We start from the raw sequence: 18,374 nt of genomic DNA, 5'->3' as shown, positions 1-18,374 counted from the left end.
AAGTCTTGATTTAAACACTGATTTGATTGGTCCATAAGAAGGACGATGAAGAAGCCTTTGATTTTGGTTTATTTTATACTAACCAGCCCAAAGAGGGGTTATTTGGTTTTGTTGATTTGTTTTCAGACAGGTTATGTTTTACACATGGTGGTACACGCATATCACAGCAACATCATCCAAGATTTCGTGTGTGTGTATTTGAGGTCGATGACTCAATATGTTCGATCAGATTGTGGCATGACCGATGGTAAAGAAGAACCAACTATCATGTTCGAGGACGAAGCATATTCTGCCCAATATCTCCATCACCCACAGATTGCAGAAAATTGGAGAGGTCCAAGGGACCTTCAGTAATGTCCAAATCAGGAGGAGTAATGTGTGTTGTACTCTTTTTTCTTCACCATGGTTTTTTCCCAATTGGGTTTTCCTGGTAATGTTTTAATGAGGCAACATTAAAGCACATTACAAGTTCTAAATAGTTATGGCATCCAAGGGAGAGTGTTATGAACCATATTGTGGATAGCTCATAACCAAGAGATTATGATTTGTAATCTTTTCATTTATTTATGACGGTGTAATCTCTTATATAAAGAACCTCTATATTATGGATATAGATAAATTTTTCCATTACTTTCACAACGGTTAGTAAAGTAATGAGACGGGCCAGCATAAAATAAAAGAAGAAAACTATAAAAAGCCAAGATCAAGGCGTGGTGCAACTAAAATAGCCAATATGTTCTTCTTAAGCATATATGCAGCCCAACATGCGAGCTAGGACGTTAAGAGAAGAACAATAAGCTCTGAATCAACACATCACCTTGAGAGCTGCTCGTAAATGAAACAGCTTACCCCCACATCCTGTTCCAACGCGGTCCTAACTGATCATCTTTGATTGGAATTACTTAAGCTCTTCCATATAAGCATCCATGCCTTGAGGAACACATGGTTCCTCCTCCAGGAATCAACTTCTTTATAGATGTACACTAGCAGAGTGGCAAAGACATCAAGAATCTATTTGTTAGGACTTACGACCGAAGCGTTGAGCATATCCTATTCTATACAAGGTTTATATTTTGTCAAATCCCTTACACTACAAGAAATGCCACATTACGTCCATCGGAAAAATCCAGAACAATATTTGAATATATCAGCTTTCTAATACTAAAAGGTAATACCAAAATATCAAATTATTTTATAGAAACATAGTAGAAAGAGTCATAAGGGTTCACAAACGATGTGAGAAGAACAATATTTGAATATATCACCTTTCTAATACTAAAAGGTAATACCAAAATATCAAATTATTTTATAGAACATAGTAGAAAGAGTCATAAGGGTTCACAAACGATGCAGAATAACAAAATAGAAGAAGCATACAAACGAAATAGATAGAGATCCCTGTGTTTACTTGTGATAGAAGGCACCTGCAAAACCAAAAAAAGAGAGAAATTTTTTTGCTTCAACTTTTACATTCACAAAGAAAAATACCAAAATATATAAGCTTATTAAACATTACCTTAAGTTTTGTTGAGAGGATACGCATCAGAGATGAGTTTCTCGTCTTCTTCGTAGACCTGAAGGTTTTTGGACTTCATAAGAAACTCCAAAGCCTCTTCATCGAACTCAACCAAATAAGCCATCTTCACAAGCTCAGACAACCCTCCGATCAGTTCTTCCCTCTGCCACATCGCTCCTTTAGCAATCACCTCAGCGAAACAAGTGGCGTACTCCAAAACCTTTCTTTTCACACACGCTTTCTCCATCTTCTCTGCGTACACGATTCCTTTCTCCCTCTCCCACCTTATCATCCTCTTGGCTTTCGCAACCAGCTTCTCTCCCTTTGACGGTAGGTTCAACGTATACTCTGTAGAGATCGTCTCCGGAGTTTCAAGAACGTTGAGGGTAACAAGACCCTGTATGATCTCAGAACGTTCCTCTGCTTCTATCTTGAGAGACGGATCAGAGAGGAACCCTAGAATGAGCCTCACTAGCCCTCTTCCTATCAGATGATTCTCTCCCTGCTCGGTCTTGACTCCGTCGTCGGTTAGCTTAGCTTCTGACATCTCGACGCACTTGGAGATCTCTTTAACACCGAGTTTCCTGTAAATCTCTGTAAGCTTGGTCTGTGACAAGGTAGGGATGCTTGGAGATGGGTACCACACGAAGACAGGGGACTCTGTGAAAAGATCTTTTAACAACAAATCATCAGCAACGAACACATCGCTCTTATCACACAGCAAAATCCCTCCACTGTTGCTGAAATCTGGTGTGTTCACAGGCAAACGAGAGATCGATTCCGACAGAAACTTGTCTGCTTTGGTTGTGTAACTGTGTCGAGCCACGAATCTCCAAAACGCACAACACTCGTCGTAAGACAGCCTCTCCTTGGTTCTCTCCCAGTCTTTCCACAAAGCACAGTAATCTTCCACGGACGGGCTAGCTCTCACCTCAAACGCAGATGAGAAAAAGTCAAGAAGACGACTGTCGTAATGGTTTTCAAGAACGTTTAGCTTCGTGCCAAAGAGTTTGTCTTTATCATAGACAACGCAGCTAGAGACATCTGCCCATTTGCACTCGCTAGGGATCCAGATACGGCCCGCAGACGCACTACCTCTCTCAGGTCTCCACTCAGATTTAGAGAGAAACCGATAAATCTTGGAGATTGCGTCAGAGTCAGAATGATTGTAAACGTGGGTCGCAAGCAACCTGCAAGCTTTGGCTGAATCGTTACCAACTCCAATAGCAACAAGCTCTTTCTTGAAACCTTTAAGCTCTGTTCCATAATACTCTTCATCGATGAAAGGGCCATCACAACGCTCCAACTCCCAGGTGTTATCAAACAAGAGACACTCTTCGGGACGGCGGTAACCGGCGTGCGTCTTCAACCACTTGACAGAAGAAACCTTATCAAGAAACTCGTTCGGAAGTTTACCAAATCTATCCTCCTCGAGCAAGAAGGTGACGCATTTAAGAAGAGAGATGGCGCTTAAAGGAGTGATGCGAGACGGATCAGGGAGGCTTAAGGAGTTACCCACATGCCCCATGCCTTGTCTCATCTCAACTGTAACCCCCAAGCTCTTTAGATCATTCTTGTAACCGTATATGCTCTTCCCGTACCAGTTTGAGCTGTCGTTGATAAAGGGGAGGTTTGCTACGAGGCGGAGATGCTCCCAGTCTTGTTCAAAGAGGATGCAGTCTTTCGGCGCACGGAAGTCGCCGAGTGTGGTGTGCAGCCATTGCAACTCTTTGAAGCTTTTCATAAGCTCTTCAGGGAACTTGTGACTACTCTCCATCAGTTTCTTGTAGCATGAGAGGAGAGACATGGAGGTGTCTCGGTTTAGACAGGAGGATGAAGTAGCTTTCTGCTTAAACGTCCTCACAAACCCTTTCACAGCTTCTTCAAGCTGGACCACAACGCCGATCTGATTAAGCTCTTCCTTGTAGGAAAAGATTTTGCTTCCGTAGAAACTCTCGTCGATCAAAGGGAAGCAGTCAAAGACTGAGACGAGACAGCTCCATTCCGGATCAGGTATGAAGCATTCAGCAGGAGTTTTGTAGCCATTCTTTGTCTTGAAACACTGAGAAATTCTCAGGAGACTGATCAGCTTCCGAGGACTGAGATAGCGCATGCAGTCAAGTACTAAGAGCATCGCTTCGGCTGTGAGATAATTCAGCTTTGAAGCATTCAAGTGAGAAACGATGAGACTGTGATTATTAGAAAACTGAACCACAACGCCTAGCAACTCAAGCTCCTTCTCAAACCCCTTGAGGTTAGCTTCACCGTAGCAATCCTTGTCAATGAAGGGGATATCACTGATCAGCGACGCAGCTTTCCACTCTTGGCTGTACAAAACAGCACCATCTGGAGATCTGTAACCGGTAGCTGTCTTAAGCCAAGACCCTTTTTGAACGGCTCTGATGAAATCAGCTGGCGAGAGGAGCTTCTCTCCCAAGTACCTGATGAATTTAAGAATAGAGAATACATTCTCTCTTGACAAGGACGATGTCTCAGCTAAACGCATGAGGTGGTCACCAACGAACTCACAGGCCTGGCTGAACTCAAACATGACACCAGCAACTTTCAGCTCCTCTTTGTAGCTCTCAATCTCCTTCCCGTAGAAGCTTCTGTCAACAAGTGGGATATCCACAAGAATCGATCCGCCTTGCAGAATACTTCCCCATGATGAAGTATGGTAAAAGGACTGACAAGGTGGTCGATAGTCAGAGGAACCATTCATCGTTGTTCTCAGCCAGCTTCCTCCTTTAACAGAGTCCATAAACTTGGAAGGAAGAGAGTATCTATTAGACTGAATCCACTTCAAGAGCAGCAAAGCGTTCTCCTTCCTTAGAGCACCGGACAAGGCGGGTATAGCTGCATTAGGTGGTGTTATCTCAGGTACGTCTCCAGCGTTGGCGTAATATTTCAAGAAGGGGAGAAGCGCTTTGTGACTAGAGAGAACACCAGCGAACCTACCGGAAGACAGATACTCTTCCCAAAGCTCAATGTACCCGTCTTGTCTCCACGGATTTGAGCCGGTTAAGCTAATCCATTTGCCTTGGCTAGCGGGAACAAGCACGCCGGTTCTGCTTGTGTTGACGTTACCGTAGTTGTCCACAAGCGGCATGTCTTTGCAGCACTTGACACCCTCGTCTTCTGTTAAAAACTTTCTGGAGATTGAGTGATGCAGAAAGTGTGCATACGCAAGGACGAGCCTCTTATCTCCACCAAGATTCTCTAAGAGACGTTTTGTGTAATCGGAGAAGCTAAGAGTGGTGACTTTGATCTTCCCTTTGAACCAATTAAGTACTGTATCCTTCTTGGAACAAGCTCTCAAAACTACCAGGGTTGGCTGTGGCATGAAAACAAAGTTAGACATGCATCTGAACTCATCGCTCCAGTCAAGTAACCACTCCTGGTTCTTGACTGTCGGGAAGCACAGCGTCCTAGGACTGAAGTCAGACAAACTGCTGAGATAGGTCACTCCCTTTCGGACAACGTACTTGAGAATCGGAACTTTCACCATGTTGGTCCCCTGAAACATGGACTGCCAATTTTCAGCTACGAAAAGAAGAACCTCCACGTAAGTATCTTCCGACACGCTCCTCACGAGATCGCATCCCTGGATGCACTTAGCGTACCACTCGTTGCTGACTTGCTTCAAACCCAAGAAGTCAAGAACGCCGTCGTTCTCCGCTCTGTCAAAGGAAGAATCCAAAACGTAGATACCATGAGACGAGATGTTGTTCAGACTCGCCTTCTCTCTTCTCGCTTTCACCAAAATGTCCCAGAAGGCAGGAACAAGACGACCCACTTCGCACGGTCTGTGGAATAACTTCTGTCCTGAATGCGAGACGCTTGGTACAATTTCCTCTGCACAGACCTTGGCCTTGATAGATTCTCGGACAACGTTCAGCTTGGGGTAGCTAGATTGCCTAACAGGCAAGAAGTTAAAAGCAGGAAGCAAGCTGGAGACAGGAGCATCCGTCTTCTTCACCAAGGATGTGAACGCGTTGACAAAAGCTGAGGGTACGCAGTTGAGAATCCCTTGGTTCCATATGTCGTCAAGGAGTATGGTTTCTCTTGAGGATGCTAAGATGAAGTCCGCTTGTATGATGAAAGGTAAGTTTGTGACCATCTCTGTCGGAAGAAAGGCGTAGATACCAGGAGAGCTGTCACCGCGGCCAAGACGCTCTCCGAACGGAAACGCTAAAGTGATCACCCAGTCCTCAACTTCGGATCTTCTTTCCACACGGTTCTCATGTCTCACAGGGAACTTCTGCCTCCACATGTAGTAACTGCACTGCTTCTCGGAGTCAGTTTCGCTAGCGGAGAGATGGATGGTGTAGGACTCAGCGTCAATGCTCTTCCTCGTCATGAAGTCAGTTTCGCTCACGATACCGATTGAGTTCACGGTGCTGAGGTTTGGATTCTGGCAGTGTTCCCTGATGGAGAGACGCTTGATCTTGGAGAGGAACAAGAGGACTTCAGGGTGGACACTAGAGAGCTGTTCCTTCACCGGCTTGACTTTGTCACCCTTCAAGGGCAAGATTATGGTTGTGGTAGGAAGAGCAGAACCTGAGCCGTAAATCCTTTGTATGTCGGCAGGAGAAGGATGATGGTCAACCCACTCGGGAACGATGTAACCAAGGCTGCAGTAGCTGCAAGGGTCCTCGTTAAACCGGATTTGGTAGCCTTTGCTGAAGATGTAAGGCCGAGAAGTGATCAGAAACACACTCTTGAAACCGATTCCTGCCACCATGAAGGAAGGAAACAGAACACACAATGTAATGTTAAGAACAAGGGTTTTGTCTTGAGTTCAGTCATAGTAAAAGACAAAAGTATAATACCTTTCTCTCCAATGTATCCACGTTTTCGGTTTCCTTTTTTGGTGGACCTTCCAACACTGCAGATGGACTCAATGTTTTTCTCAGAAAAACCCTTCTCATTGTTGAAGATGAGGAGAGTTGCCGGAGCTCCAGTGGCTGTGATGTCATCCGATGTGATGACAAATTCAAGACATGGATCCACACCTTCAGGGTACTCATTATCCTCAGCGTTCTGCGAAAAAAAAATACAAAGAAACAGAAATATTAATGTCTAGCGGCATTACCAAATGTATAGAAAGATAACAAAAAGTTTGTTGCGTTGTGATCTTTGTAGCATATAAAAAGTCTTAACTATTTTCTGAACACAGTTGCATTTACACTTCAAAAGTTAAAGCTAGAAACAATTTACGTTCATTGGTTTTCTGTATATGTGTGTGAGAGAAAGACCAAACAAGATTCTAACTGTATACAAGAAACCAAGGCCACAATCATATGAAACACGATGAGTATGAATTCAGTTCCAGTTCAACATTTTCATGTAAAACCATGAGTTTCTTTTAGCACGCTCAAAATCAGACCAGCTATACACATATCTTTAACCAAAAACTGTACGGATAAATCTGACAATATAGAAAAGCCGAAATAAACAGAGAAACAGAGAGGATAGTACATTAGAGAGAAAGAGAGTAAACTTACTTGGATAAGCTCCATGAGGAAGTGAACATCCTTGGCGTAGAGTTCAGCGGAGAGGTTCTTCACGGCCTGATGAAGATCCTCCGTCAACGGATTCTCATCACCCCCGATAGAAAACTTAGTCTTCCTAATCTGATCAATGTGTTGCTTTGCTGCTTCGGCCATTTTTGTTTCTCTTTGTGGTTTGGTTTCTCTCTGCGTGTGGTGAAGCTTTTAAAGAAGAGAAGGCAAGGAAACTTCATGGGGAAGATAAACTTGGGAACTAAGGAGTCCCTGTAAACGAAACGATGATGGGACACACTCTTCGTACGGGGAAAACCAAAAGACCTAAACTTGATTGGTTGCCCGTAAAGGTATAACTGTGCTGTGTTACCACCATTAACTAGCAAAAGTAATGCCACTTCCTAAATCAAAGTATAATCTCATTTATTCCTTCTTTCCTTTATTTCTCTCTTTTTAAATGTGTACACATTCCTTTACTCGGTCACGGTCAACTCCCCCGGTATAAAGGAAACCGGAAATGTACAGTAGTAACAGTACCACTCCAATTCGAATTACATCTTCTCAATTCAATCTCAAACAAGGTCCCTCTTTGTATGAACAGAAAATAATACTCCTGTTTCATAATAGATAATGTTTTAGAAGATTTTTGTTGTTTCAAAATAGATGATGTTGTGATATTTTTATGTTATTTTTAACTTTATTGAAAACTGTGTAACCAATTAGATGTTGTAGTCATTTTTGTAATTAGTTGGATGACTTTTAAATTATATTTTTAAAACTACTTTTTAGAGAAAAGTAAATTTCTTAACCTTTGTACATTAAGAAATAACATCACAATAATCATCTATTGTGAATGAAACGGAGGAAGTAATAGCATTATGAAAGGAGAGCGAAGTAAAACTTCATAGGGAAGGTAAACTTCGTAGGGAAGGTAATCTTGGAGAATGCCAAAAAGGCAGTATTGTACTGTGCGTTCCATTAACTAGCAAAAGTAATACCACTTCGTAAACCCAAGTATATAGTATAAATCAAATTATTTCTTCTTTCGTTTTGATTCTCTCTTTTTACAAGACTTTAACAATCGCATCTCCTTTAGTTAACCGCGGTCACAGAGTCAACTTGAACCGCAATTGTACCATAGTAACCGTACCAATGACAGAATTCAAAATTTCATCTTCTTGATCCAAACCAGGTTCCTCAATTCAACAAGTAACTACTCTTCTTCATCTACTACAATTTCATATCATTAATCATGAACAGAAAATCAACAGAAAGGAAAGATCAACAATGCTTCCCTGCATTCTTGGATCTTTTACCATTACCTGAAGAATCAAGCACCAACAAGCTTCTACATTGGTCTTTGTTGTAAATGTACTAAGAGCTAGCCTCTGCGATTCTTATGTTGTAATTATCTTGCAAAATTGTTTTCGAGTCACTGATTTGTCTAACTTTCTTCTGCGTCTCTCGCCGTTTCTTTAGCTTGGATAAGCTAAGTGAACCTTCAACTGAAACCATTCATTGATGAGGAAACAACTTTCTATGAATAGAAATCTACGAGTGAAAAGAGGATAAAAAAGAACTATGCTGATGCCATACCTTGCCATTCCCATACAACCTTTTGTTCACCCTTTATGATTTTCGGATATCTATCTATACGTGAATCCTCTTGTATCAACTCCTCAACCTATAAATAAAATCAACCAGGAATATAAAGAACTCAACATAAAATCGAAAATAAACAATGAGATTCGGTTATAGACATGGTAGAGACTAAAGGATACCTTAGTCCATAAGAGAGGATCTCTTCTTTCTCTAGGCAAAAGGAGATGATCACGCAACCGTGATGCGATAACCCAAGGCTCGCAGTTACTGTCTGCAGAGTTCGATGTCACTGCATTCTCTTCCAGGAAGTCACAGACCTAACGTATCAGATTCAAAACAAAGACTTAGACACAAAGACAATTTGATAATTGATTAATCGAGATTCTGTAGGTGTACCTGGTCGTATAGTTCTTCGACTCTACTTGAAAAATGTCGCTTCCGCTGGATTATCCTAAGCAACATTGCGCATGTAACAAGCTGTACATCTCAACACTGTGAACAAGCTTGAAGATGTTGATCAAGTACACTAAACTACTCAAAGACATGTTTTTTTTTTCTACGAATAGATTACCATTGCGCAGGAGGACGAGACAATAACGATGTGCTGCAAGAGCCATTGTTGTACGCGGCAAGTCAAAGGCTTGTAACTTTCCATTAGCTGTTCAGGGCACTTCAATTCATTGATCCTTCACATCAACAGATAATAATATACAAAGTAAGAAAATCTTTAGCAACGAGGAAACTTCCACCCAATGATGAAAATACTAACCCATTAGCATTAGTCCTCATCTCTAGCAACTCTGCCACAGCTTCTACTGCCTTTGCTTTCACAAAATCGAAAGCAGACTCGTCAAAGTTATCCATGAAACCGCCTATACGTAGATCTTTCCAAACACCATTCTCTGGAACCTAAAAGATAAATGAAAACAGCTCAGTGCAATGCTCACTCGTTAAACAACAACACTAAATTTAAAGAAGAAGCAGAAACTTACCCAAATGGTCCCGGTACCATAGCATTCAGTAAGAGCATATGCCTCACAAACTATTCTCTCGAAATGCCTAACCTGATGAACAACAACACAACCAGTTGCAAACATGTTTAAGCCAAACTAAACTTCGGTTAGTATATAACTCAATACCAGTTTCTTAGTTGATTCATTGATAGCTCCATCTTCTATACATAAAGTCCCTTGCTTTCTGTAACCATGATTACATTGCAACTTCCCTTGGTGACATTCCCCATTAACCGGGCATGGTTCACACGAATCTGTGGCAACGAAATTGAGCTGAGAAAGTGTCAACCATGAAGAAAGAGATCAACTTTATGAATCTCGAGCTTACCTAAATCCGAGTCGATGAAATCTGAGTCACTGTCGCAGAAAGATTTAGGGTCTGAGGCCAGATGCTTAGCGAGGAAACTGCAGGTGAAAGCTACTGCACAAGCGATGAGCAACATCGTGAGGAGTTTAATGAATTCTTCCTTGGAAGGGAAGAAGCTTTGTGGTGGCTCGAGTAGTGATCTGATCGGAGAATGAGAGGATTTAGGGTTCCTCCGTTTTGGGGTTTTGGTTTCCGATTTGGGTCGCTTTCTTGGTATCGAATCCATCTTTGCTCAGTATGAGAAACTGAAATCGAAAAATAAGAGTTGAGAACAAAAGGAAAATGAAAACTAATTTCCCAAAAAAAAACAAGTCTGTATGTTGACGCTTAATCGATGGGCTTTTCTGTTGACCCATTTTGAACCCGGATATTAAGTTAAGAACATGATTAACGAGAAACAGAAACCTTAACTGTTGGGTATTATTAATACAGAAGCAAGACATGTGCCCTCGAAGATTTGAATGTAACTAAGAGCATCATCCTTATTGGATAGTTTCTTAAAAATAAATTCTTAGCAGATAAATATTAATAGTATAATACAATTTGTACTTTTAATTAAAATTGATTTTCTTATAAACGCTTAACTCAATAAAAACATGACATTTGTCCTATTAATTATTGCAATGTTATAAATGGATGTCCATAACCGACCCGGTCCACAACCGGCCCGGTCCATAACCGGCCCGGTCCATAACCGGTCCGGTTCATAACCGGCCAATGCTAGAGATAGAGAAAGTCGACCGTGAGTAGAGAGAGAGAGAGAGTCGGCATCTTGCATTTTCCTTATTAGATTATGATTTGTACTCTTTCCATATTTGTATTTCCTTTCTTTAATCTTTCCATTATTCTATGATGGTGTAATTCTCTATATATAAAAGGGTTCCTGAATAATACAGAAACATAGACTTTATTCTCTAGTTTCACAACACGTTATCAGCACAATAAAATCTAAATCCCAAAGCTAAAATAAATCGTCTAAAACCCTAACCCTAATCGGTGAACATCCTTAACGGCGAACCATCCTAATCCCGATCGCGAAACCTTACATCCCGATCCTTGTTTGCAATCTGTTCCCGATCAGCTTCAGCTCAAGGCGTTCCTGATCCTAACTCAGACGATCTCGGCTTGTTCAACCTCAGCTCGCAAACAAGACGATCTCAGACAGCTCGCGGACAGCTCGTAACCCGATCAGCACGCTGGACAGCTCGCGTTCCCGATCTCAGCAATCAGACAGCTCGCGACAACATCAGCTCGCCTTCCGATAAGTTCCAGCTCGCGGTTCATCTCTTTGGTTGTCCATTCAACCCTACTTGAGGTTAAAGTAATTTGAAACCTTAAAGAGAACCCAAAATCGAATTTGATTGTTTGATAAGAATCGAAACCATAAAAACTACAAACCCTAATAGTATGATCTAATGTTGAAATCAAAACCATAGGGTAATATATCAAAACCCCAATGAGTAAATCGAAGCTCATAATCATAAGTTCGATACCCCAAACCCTAATCGAAATTGATTGTTTGATCAATTAAAATCGAAACCTTAATGGTTTTGAATCTCAAAACCCCAATGATCTAAGATCAAAATCGAAACCCTAATATCCATGGTCCTAGCCGCATACATGCTTATTGCATGAATGCATGAAATCAATTTTATTTAAAACCCTAATACTAAAACACATTCGATATAAACCCTAATTCAAAATCAAATGGATTGATTGAATGAATTAAAATCGAAACCCTAATCTAATGCTTTGAATCGAAATTGATTGTTTGAATGATTGTATGTTTGGATATAGTATGCTAGCCTTGATTAATTAAAACCGTATTGAATTTGATCACATAGAAATCGATTTCTAGGATTGATAATCTCATTCTTGAATTTGGTTGTTTGAATTGATAAAACCGATTGAATGACTTTCAAATTGAAATCTTATTGATTGTTTGATCGAAACCCTAATGTCTTGAAATTAAAATTGAATACTATCTGGTTTGATTGATTAAAACCGAATGCTTTGAAATAGAAATCGCTTGCTAGGTTAAATGATTTATTCATTCTCGTCTTGATAATGATCCGGCTAGTATTGATAGTTTTCGTATATTCTCGAATGAACCCTAATTGTTGCATTGCTTGACTGTTTGATTGCAATTACACATTGAACTCTTAGAAAACTGTTTGCTAAGATTGAAAACGAATAACCATTGTATTGATTGCATTGAAACCGTTTGCTAAGATTGTAGCCGTGCGGCTTGTTTGCATCATGCATGCATAATAGTACGAACTGATTGCATATAGAATCTGAATGCTAAGATTGAACATGTATGAATCATATACGAATGACCTATTTGCATCATATCTAGAATCCGGATTGCTTGAGCATATTGATTGCATTCACTTGAACACTTTTAAATCTAAATTATGAAACATATGATTTCAGATGTCGAAAATCAACAACTTGGATTTTGCTTCCCTAAGTCTCTCTAGAGATAATTACTTGCAATGGGCACTTGATGCTAAGATCATCTTAAAATCCAAGGGACTTGGTGAATGTATCACCGATGGCAATAATGCAAGTGAGAAATATAGATACAATGATATTAATTATACGCCATCATCTTATTGAGAGTTTCAAAGATCAATATTTGACTATTGAGAATCCTCTAGACCTTTGGACAGAGTTGAAAACGAGATATGATCACCAGAGAACGGTGTTATTACCAAAGGCTATGTATGATTGGAGGAATCTCAGAATCCAAGACTTCAAGTCCATTTAAAATAGTTTCAAAATTGAAACTATGTGGTGAGGATATAACGGATAAGGATATGCTTGAGAAAACCTTTTCCACCTTCCACACTAGCAATGTGAAGGGCTTCACAACTTATGCTAATCTGATCTCTTGTCTCTTGCTCGCTGAGCAGAACAATGAACTGTTGATGAGAAACAGTAAATTGAGACCTCCTGGAAAAAAACCCATTACCTGAGGCACATGCGACCGTAGAGGCTAAGAAAGAGTCGAACCATGTCCAGAGTGATAGCCAACACAACCGTGGTCGTGGAAAATATATTCCTTTAAATTAAAATACAACTATTTTTAATCTAATTCACCTAGATTGAATTAATTGTATATATTGTATTTATTTGGTTCTTCATCTTAAATGTATAAGTATATTTTTGATTTTGTAATAATTTGGTATATGTTAATTTTCAAAAATAAAATTAGAAAAAAATAAAGTGATGATTGGCATAAAGTTGCATAAACACACAACCAATAAATTTTAAAACTGAAATTTTTTTCTTTACTTTAATGTCAAAATTATTGTTGTAAAATTTATTTTTGAAACCACATTATATATAAAATTATTTTCCGTTTTAATTTTTATAAATATATTTTTATTTTATATGTTATTTGGAAAATTTAAAAAGGAAACTTAAAGAAAAGAAAAAAGAAAACAAAATAAATTTTTGTTCATTGAAGATCTTAGTTTATGTTATATAAATAATATTTTGTTATAATTTAGAAATATATTTATTTAAATAAAATACTTATTACTTTTAAAATATATATTATTTTGGTTAAGATTATCTTTTGAAAAGAAGATTATTTTGTGAAATTGGGGTTTTTGCCAAAACTAACCCACAACTTGATTTTAACCCCAAACTTATACCCAAACTTGAATCAAATGCAAAACTAACCTAAAAGCCTAGTAAAATTACAGCTCAGCCCCTTGTGACCAAACAAAAAAACAGAAGCCATTTTTACGAATATAGCCCTAGTAAATCGTCTGAGTCGTCTGAGATGTTGGAAGTCGTCTGGACGACTGAAGTGTAAGTCGTCTGGTACCGGTTTATTTTAAAAATAATTTATAAATCTTGTAAAAAAATATTTTGATGCGTGAAAAATAAAAATCAAGTAATTATAAACAGTTTTAAGTGATATAAATTAAGATATGATAAAATTGATTTGTTTTGAAGATAGATGAGTGGAAGTAGTGAATCATGAAATACTTTGGTTTAGGAGTTTGACAAACATATGTTGTAGTATTGTATGTATTGTTAGGGTTAGATTTTGGAAAACTAAAATATTTTTTTCAAAAATTAGTTTTCACCTATATGTGTTTATTTATGTGTATAGTAAACACTTTTCAAGTTTGATTTGATTTTATGAAGTCTTTAATTAGATAATTAAGTTTAGGGGTTATGTTTAGGGTGTGGACAACTTATATTTCAGTCGTCTGTTGAATAATTTACTCGGACGACGTATATTTTAGTCGTCTGTTGAATAATTTACTCGGACGACTTACATTTCAGTCGTCTGGTGAAGAAATTAAAACAGATGACTTACATGTAAGTCGTCCAAATATTCCCGCCTAAAATTTTTGAAAAAAATTATTTTCCCGCTTAAATAATTTAAACCAGACGACTTACTTGTAAGTCGTCTGGAAAGTCTTCTATTTTAGTTTCCCGCTAAAAATATTTAATTTCCCGCTAAAAATATTAAACTCTTCTGGACGACTTACATGTAAGTCGTCTGTTTTAATTTCTTCACCAGACGACTGAAATGTAAGTCGTCCAGGAAGTCGTCTGAGTAAAAACTATTTAATCTAATTGGATTTTTTGTCTCCCTATATAAAGAAAAATTTACACATTCTCTCTCCTCCTCTCAAATGGCTGCAACAAAAATGTAATGTTCATCATTTTAAAACTCTCCAACCTCTCTCTAATCTCTTTGACTTGAAAACACCAAACTTTATATGAATTTTTCAGTTTTGTCTCATGTATTTCTTACTAATCTATCTCTTTTACAGGTTTTTAATCAAATGGTACTCATCTTCCATTAATTTAAAGGTAAATCTATTAATTTTAGATATGTATTTTTGTGTGTTCTATAAATGTAGATTTATCTAATCTTCCACTCATTTTCTCTATTTTTAAGTCATTTGAACGTTTTTGGATATGCAGGTTTTTCAGATCTGGATTTGATATGCAGGTTTTTCAGATCTGGAAGACTTCTTGGACGACTTACCTGTTAGTCGTCTGGAAGTTGTCTGGAAGTCGTCTAGACTTCTTGGAAGTCTTCTGACAAAGTCGTCTGGACTTCCAGGAAGTCGTCTGGACTTCAGGGAAGTCGTCTGGACTTCCAGGAAGTCGTCTGAACTTCATGGAAGTCTTCTGACGAAGTCTCCCTTTCATAATAGATCTGAGCGTTTTGGTAAGTTCTTATGTCTGATTTTTCTTCATTTGGGAACTTCTTGTTGTATAAAGTTCTTACTTTTTTCCCAAACTAAAACTCTCCAAACCCACTCTAATCTCTTTGACTTGAAAACACCAAACTTTATATGAATTTTCCAGTTTTGTCTCATGTCTTTCTTACTAATCTGTCAAGTCGTCTGGAAGTCGTCTGGACTTCTTGGAAGTCTTCTGACAAAGTCGTCTGGACTTCCAGGAAGTCGTCTGGACTTCCAGGAAGTCGTCTGGACTTCCAGGAAGTCGTCTGGACTTCAGGGAAGTCGTCTGGACTTCCAGGAAGTCGTCTGAACTTCATGGAAGTCTTCTGACGAAGTCTCCCTTTCATAATAGATCTAAGCGTTTTGGTAAGTTCTTATATCTGATTTTTCTTTATTTGGGAACTTCTTGTTGTATAAAGTTCTTACTTTTTTTCCAAACTAAAACTCTCCAAACCCACTCTAATCTCTTTGACTTGAAAACACCAAACTTTATATGAATTTTCTAGTTTTGTCTCATGTCTTTCTTACTAATCTATCTTTTTGCAGGTTTTTAATTAGATGGTACTCATCTTCTACTAATTTAAAGGTAGATATATTATTTTTAGATATGTATTTTTGTGTGTTCTGTAAATGTAGATTTATCTAATCTTTCACTCATTTTTTCTGTTTTTAAGCCATTTGAACGTTTTTGGATATGCAGGTTTTTCAGATCTGGATTTAATATGCAGGTTTTTCTGATCTGGAAGACTTCTGGGACGACTTACATGTTAGTCGTCTGGAAGTCATCTGGAAGTCTTCTGGACTTCTTAGAAGTCTTCTGATAAAGTCGTCTGGACTTCCTGTAAAGTCGTCTGGACTTCCTGTAAAGTCGTCTGGACTTCCTGTAAAGTCGTCTGGAAGTCGTCTGAACTTCCTAAAAGTCTTCTGACAAAGTCGTCTGAACTTCTTGGAAGTCGTCTGGACTTCTTAGAAGTCGTCTGGACTTCTTAAAAGTCGTGTGGTCTTGTCTACTCAAGTGGAATCCAAGCTTGTCTTTGTAGAGGAATGATCTATAATAGTTTTGTTTGTGGTCTGTTTTGTGAATTGCATGTCTACTCTTTTAGTTGTGAATTTTTTGTAAAATCAGTAATAATGTTTTCCAAGATGTATTAAATGTGCTAACAATGTGTTTACACATTTACAAATCAATGAAATAATAGACTTCAGTAGCTTTTTCTTATCTTTGGATCTCTCATATGCAATAATAAACTCCAATGGCCTTTTTCTCATCTTAATAAACAAGAATGTTGGTAGCTTTATATTGATACAACATTTTAAGAAGTATTTTAACCCTTCTTCCAACTCATAACAATAGTCATCATTATTGTCTATAACAATAATACTTAAGAGATGGAAACAAACAATAGTAACTAGTCAAAGCATATCATATTTTATTATAAGTTTGCGTTGAAAAACTTAGTCAAATTTAGTAAAACTAAGGGAGAGAACATATTTTGTAAATATGAGTTTTACATATCTTGAAGTTACTTATCACTCTTAAAAATACAAGTTATTCAAAAACTAACGTAGAAGACTTAAAAACTAGCGGAGAAGACGCGGACGACTTCAATCTAAGTTGTCCAGACGACTAAACTATACGTCGTCTGGTCAACACAGAGGTTATTTTTGCAATTGACTTTGAAATCTGTTATTTCGGACGACTGAAAAATAAGTCGTCTACTATTGTTTGGCTAAAAAAAAAACTCCAAAAAAGCTAGACGACTTACATTTCAGTCGTCATAGGTTAGTTTTGCATTTGACTGGATAATTTCAGAAGTTTGACTTTTCTGGACGACTTACATTTCAGTCGTCTAGTGAAAATTAAAATAATAATATTTTTTAAAAAGTAGACGACTTACAGTTAAGTCGTCATAGGTTAGTTTTGCAATTGAAAAAAAAACTTCAAGATTTAATTATATACAGACGACTTATAATTCAGTCGTCCACGAGACGACTGAAATGTAAGTCGTCCAGGATTTACGAGGTTTGACCAGAATCTCGGAAAAAAATCCTGGACGACTTACAAGTAAGTCGTCTCGTGGACGACTGAAGTATAAGTCGTCTGTGTATAATTAAATTTTGAAGTTTTTTTTTCAATTGCAAAACTAACCTATGACGACTTAACTGTAAGTCGTCTACTTTTAAAAAAATATTATTATTTTAATTTTCGCCAGACGACTGAAATGTAAGTCGTCTGGGGAAGTCAAACTTCTGAAATTATCCAGTCAAATGCAAAACTAACCTATGACGACTGAAATGTAAGTCGTCTAGGTTCTTTGGAAATTTTTTTGAAACCAAACAAAAACAGACGACTTAACTTTCAGTCGTCTCAGGTTACAGATTTCAAAGTCAATTGCAAAAATAACCTCTGCGTTGACCAGACGACTTCCAGGTAAGTTGTCTACAGCCAGACGACTTCCCAAGTAAGTCGTCTGACGAACAGATCTGGAAAAAAACTCGATGTCATACCTTAAATTGGTGAGATAAGTTCCTTAGCATACATAAGGCTTCTCCAAGCACACAGAATCACAAACGAAAGTAACCCACCCAGAATCGTTAGCTTCTATGACTCTATGAACCATAAAAAATTTAGAATCAAAATCTTGGGTTTTTTTAGCTCATTGTGGAGAGAAAGTGAGAGATATGTTGTGTTTAGTTCACAAGAATGGAAAAAGAAGAAGGGTAAATCGATTTTGAGAGCATTAAGAGCTTCAAATTGGTTGTTCATGGTGGTTGTGGTATTGATGACAATAACAATCTTGTAATTACTTGAAGATGATGAGGATGAGAGAGTAAAAATGTCATTTTCGAAAAAAAAAGAAAAAAAAAATTGATGGCATTTTCGTAAATTATATGAACTTGTGGGGTGAATAGGGCAAAACCAATTTTCAAAAAAAAAAGGAGGTTAGTTTTGTGTTTGACTTTAAGTTATAGGTCAATTCTGCAAAAAGCCCTTTTATAAATCACATTATATATAAAATCTATTTTCGTTTTTAAATTTTATAAATGTTATTTATTATAAGGTTATCTGAAAAAAAAGAAACCTAAATAAAATAAGAAAAAGGGAAAAAAAATAGAATTTTTAATAATGACAATTAGATATAT

General features: G+C 38.0%; 2 protein-coding genes across 3 annotated transcripts; both read right to left on the bottom strand.

The window, feature by feature from the left end:
* Window positions 1-711: 711 nt before the first annotated feature.
* LOC106410614 lies at window positions 712-7,349 on the bottom strand. 2 transcript variants are annotated; one of them, XM_022707008.2, is made up of 5 exons: window positions 7,024-7,349; window positions 6,349-6,559; window positions 1,517-6,250; window positions 1,409-1,424; window positions 712-983 (listed from the first exon to the last, which is right to left on the bottom strand). In XM_022707008.2, exons 1-3 carry the CDS (start codon window positions 7,183-7,185, stop codon window positions 1,518-1,520), a joined length of 5,106 nt encoding a protein of 1,701 aa, XP_022562729.2. In that variant the 5' UTR covers window positions 7,186-7,349; the 3' UTR covers window positions 712-983; window positions 1,409-1,424; window position 1,517. The 2 variants fall into 2 exon arrangements, with proteins under 2 accessions (XP_022562729.2, XP_013706610.2); XM_013851156.3 differs by lacking the exon at window positions 712-983 and having other exon boundaries at window positions 1,287-1,424; window positions 7,024-7,345.
* An 827-nt stretch (window positions 7,350-8,176) lies between these two features.
* On the bottom strand, window positions 8,177-10,340 carry LOC106410615. The gene is made up of 9 exons (XM_013851157.3): window positions 9,967-10,340; window positions 9,765-9,892; window positions 9,618-9,689; window positions 9,395-9,534; window positions 9,197-9,311; window positions 9,022-9,102; window positions 8,805-8,942; window positions 8,620-8,707; window positions 8,177-8,528 (listed from the first exon to the last, which is right to left on the bottom strand). Exons 1-9 carry the CDS (start codon window positions 10,229-10,231, stop codon window positions 8,398-8,400), a joined length of 1,158 nt encoding a protein of 385 aa, XP_013706611.1. The 5' UTR covers window positions 10,232-10,340; the 3' UTR covers window positions 8,177-8,397.
* Between the last annotated feature and the right edge of the window lie 8,034 nt (window positions 10,341-18,374).

This window comes from Brassica napus, chromosome C7 (genome assembly GCF_020379485.1).
Source record: "Brassica napus cultivar Da-Ae chromosome C7, Da-Ae, whole genome shotgun sequence".
Taxonomy (NCBI): domain Eukaryota; kingdom Viridiplantae; phylum Streptophyta; class Magnoliopsida; order Brassicales; family Brassicaceae; genus Brassica; species Brassica napus.
Note: the sequence above shows the minus strand (reverse complement) of the source record. Positions and strands in the feature narration are given on the sequence as shown.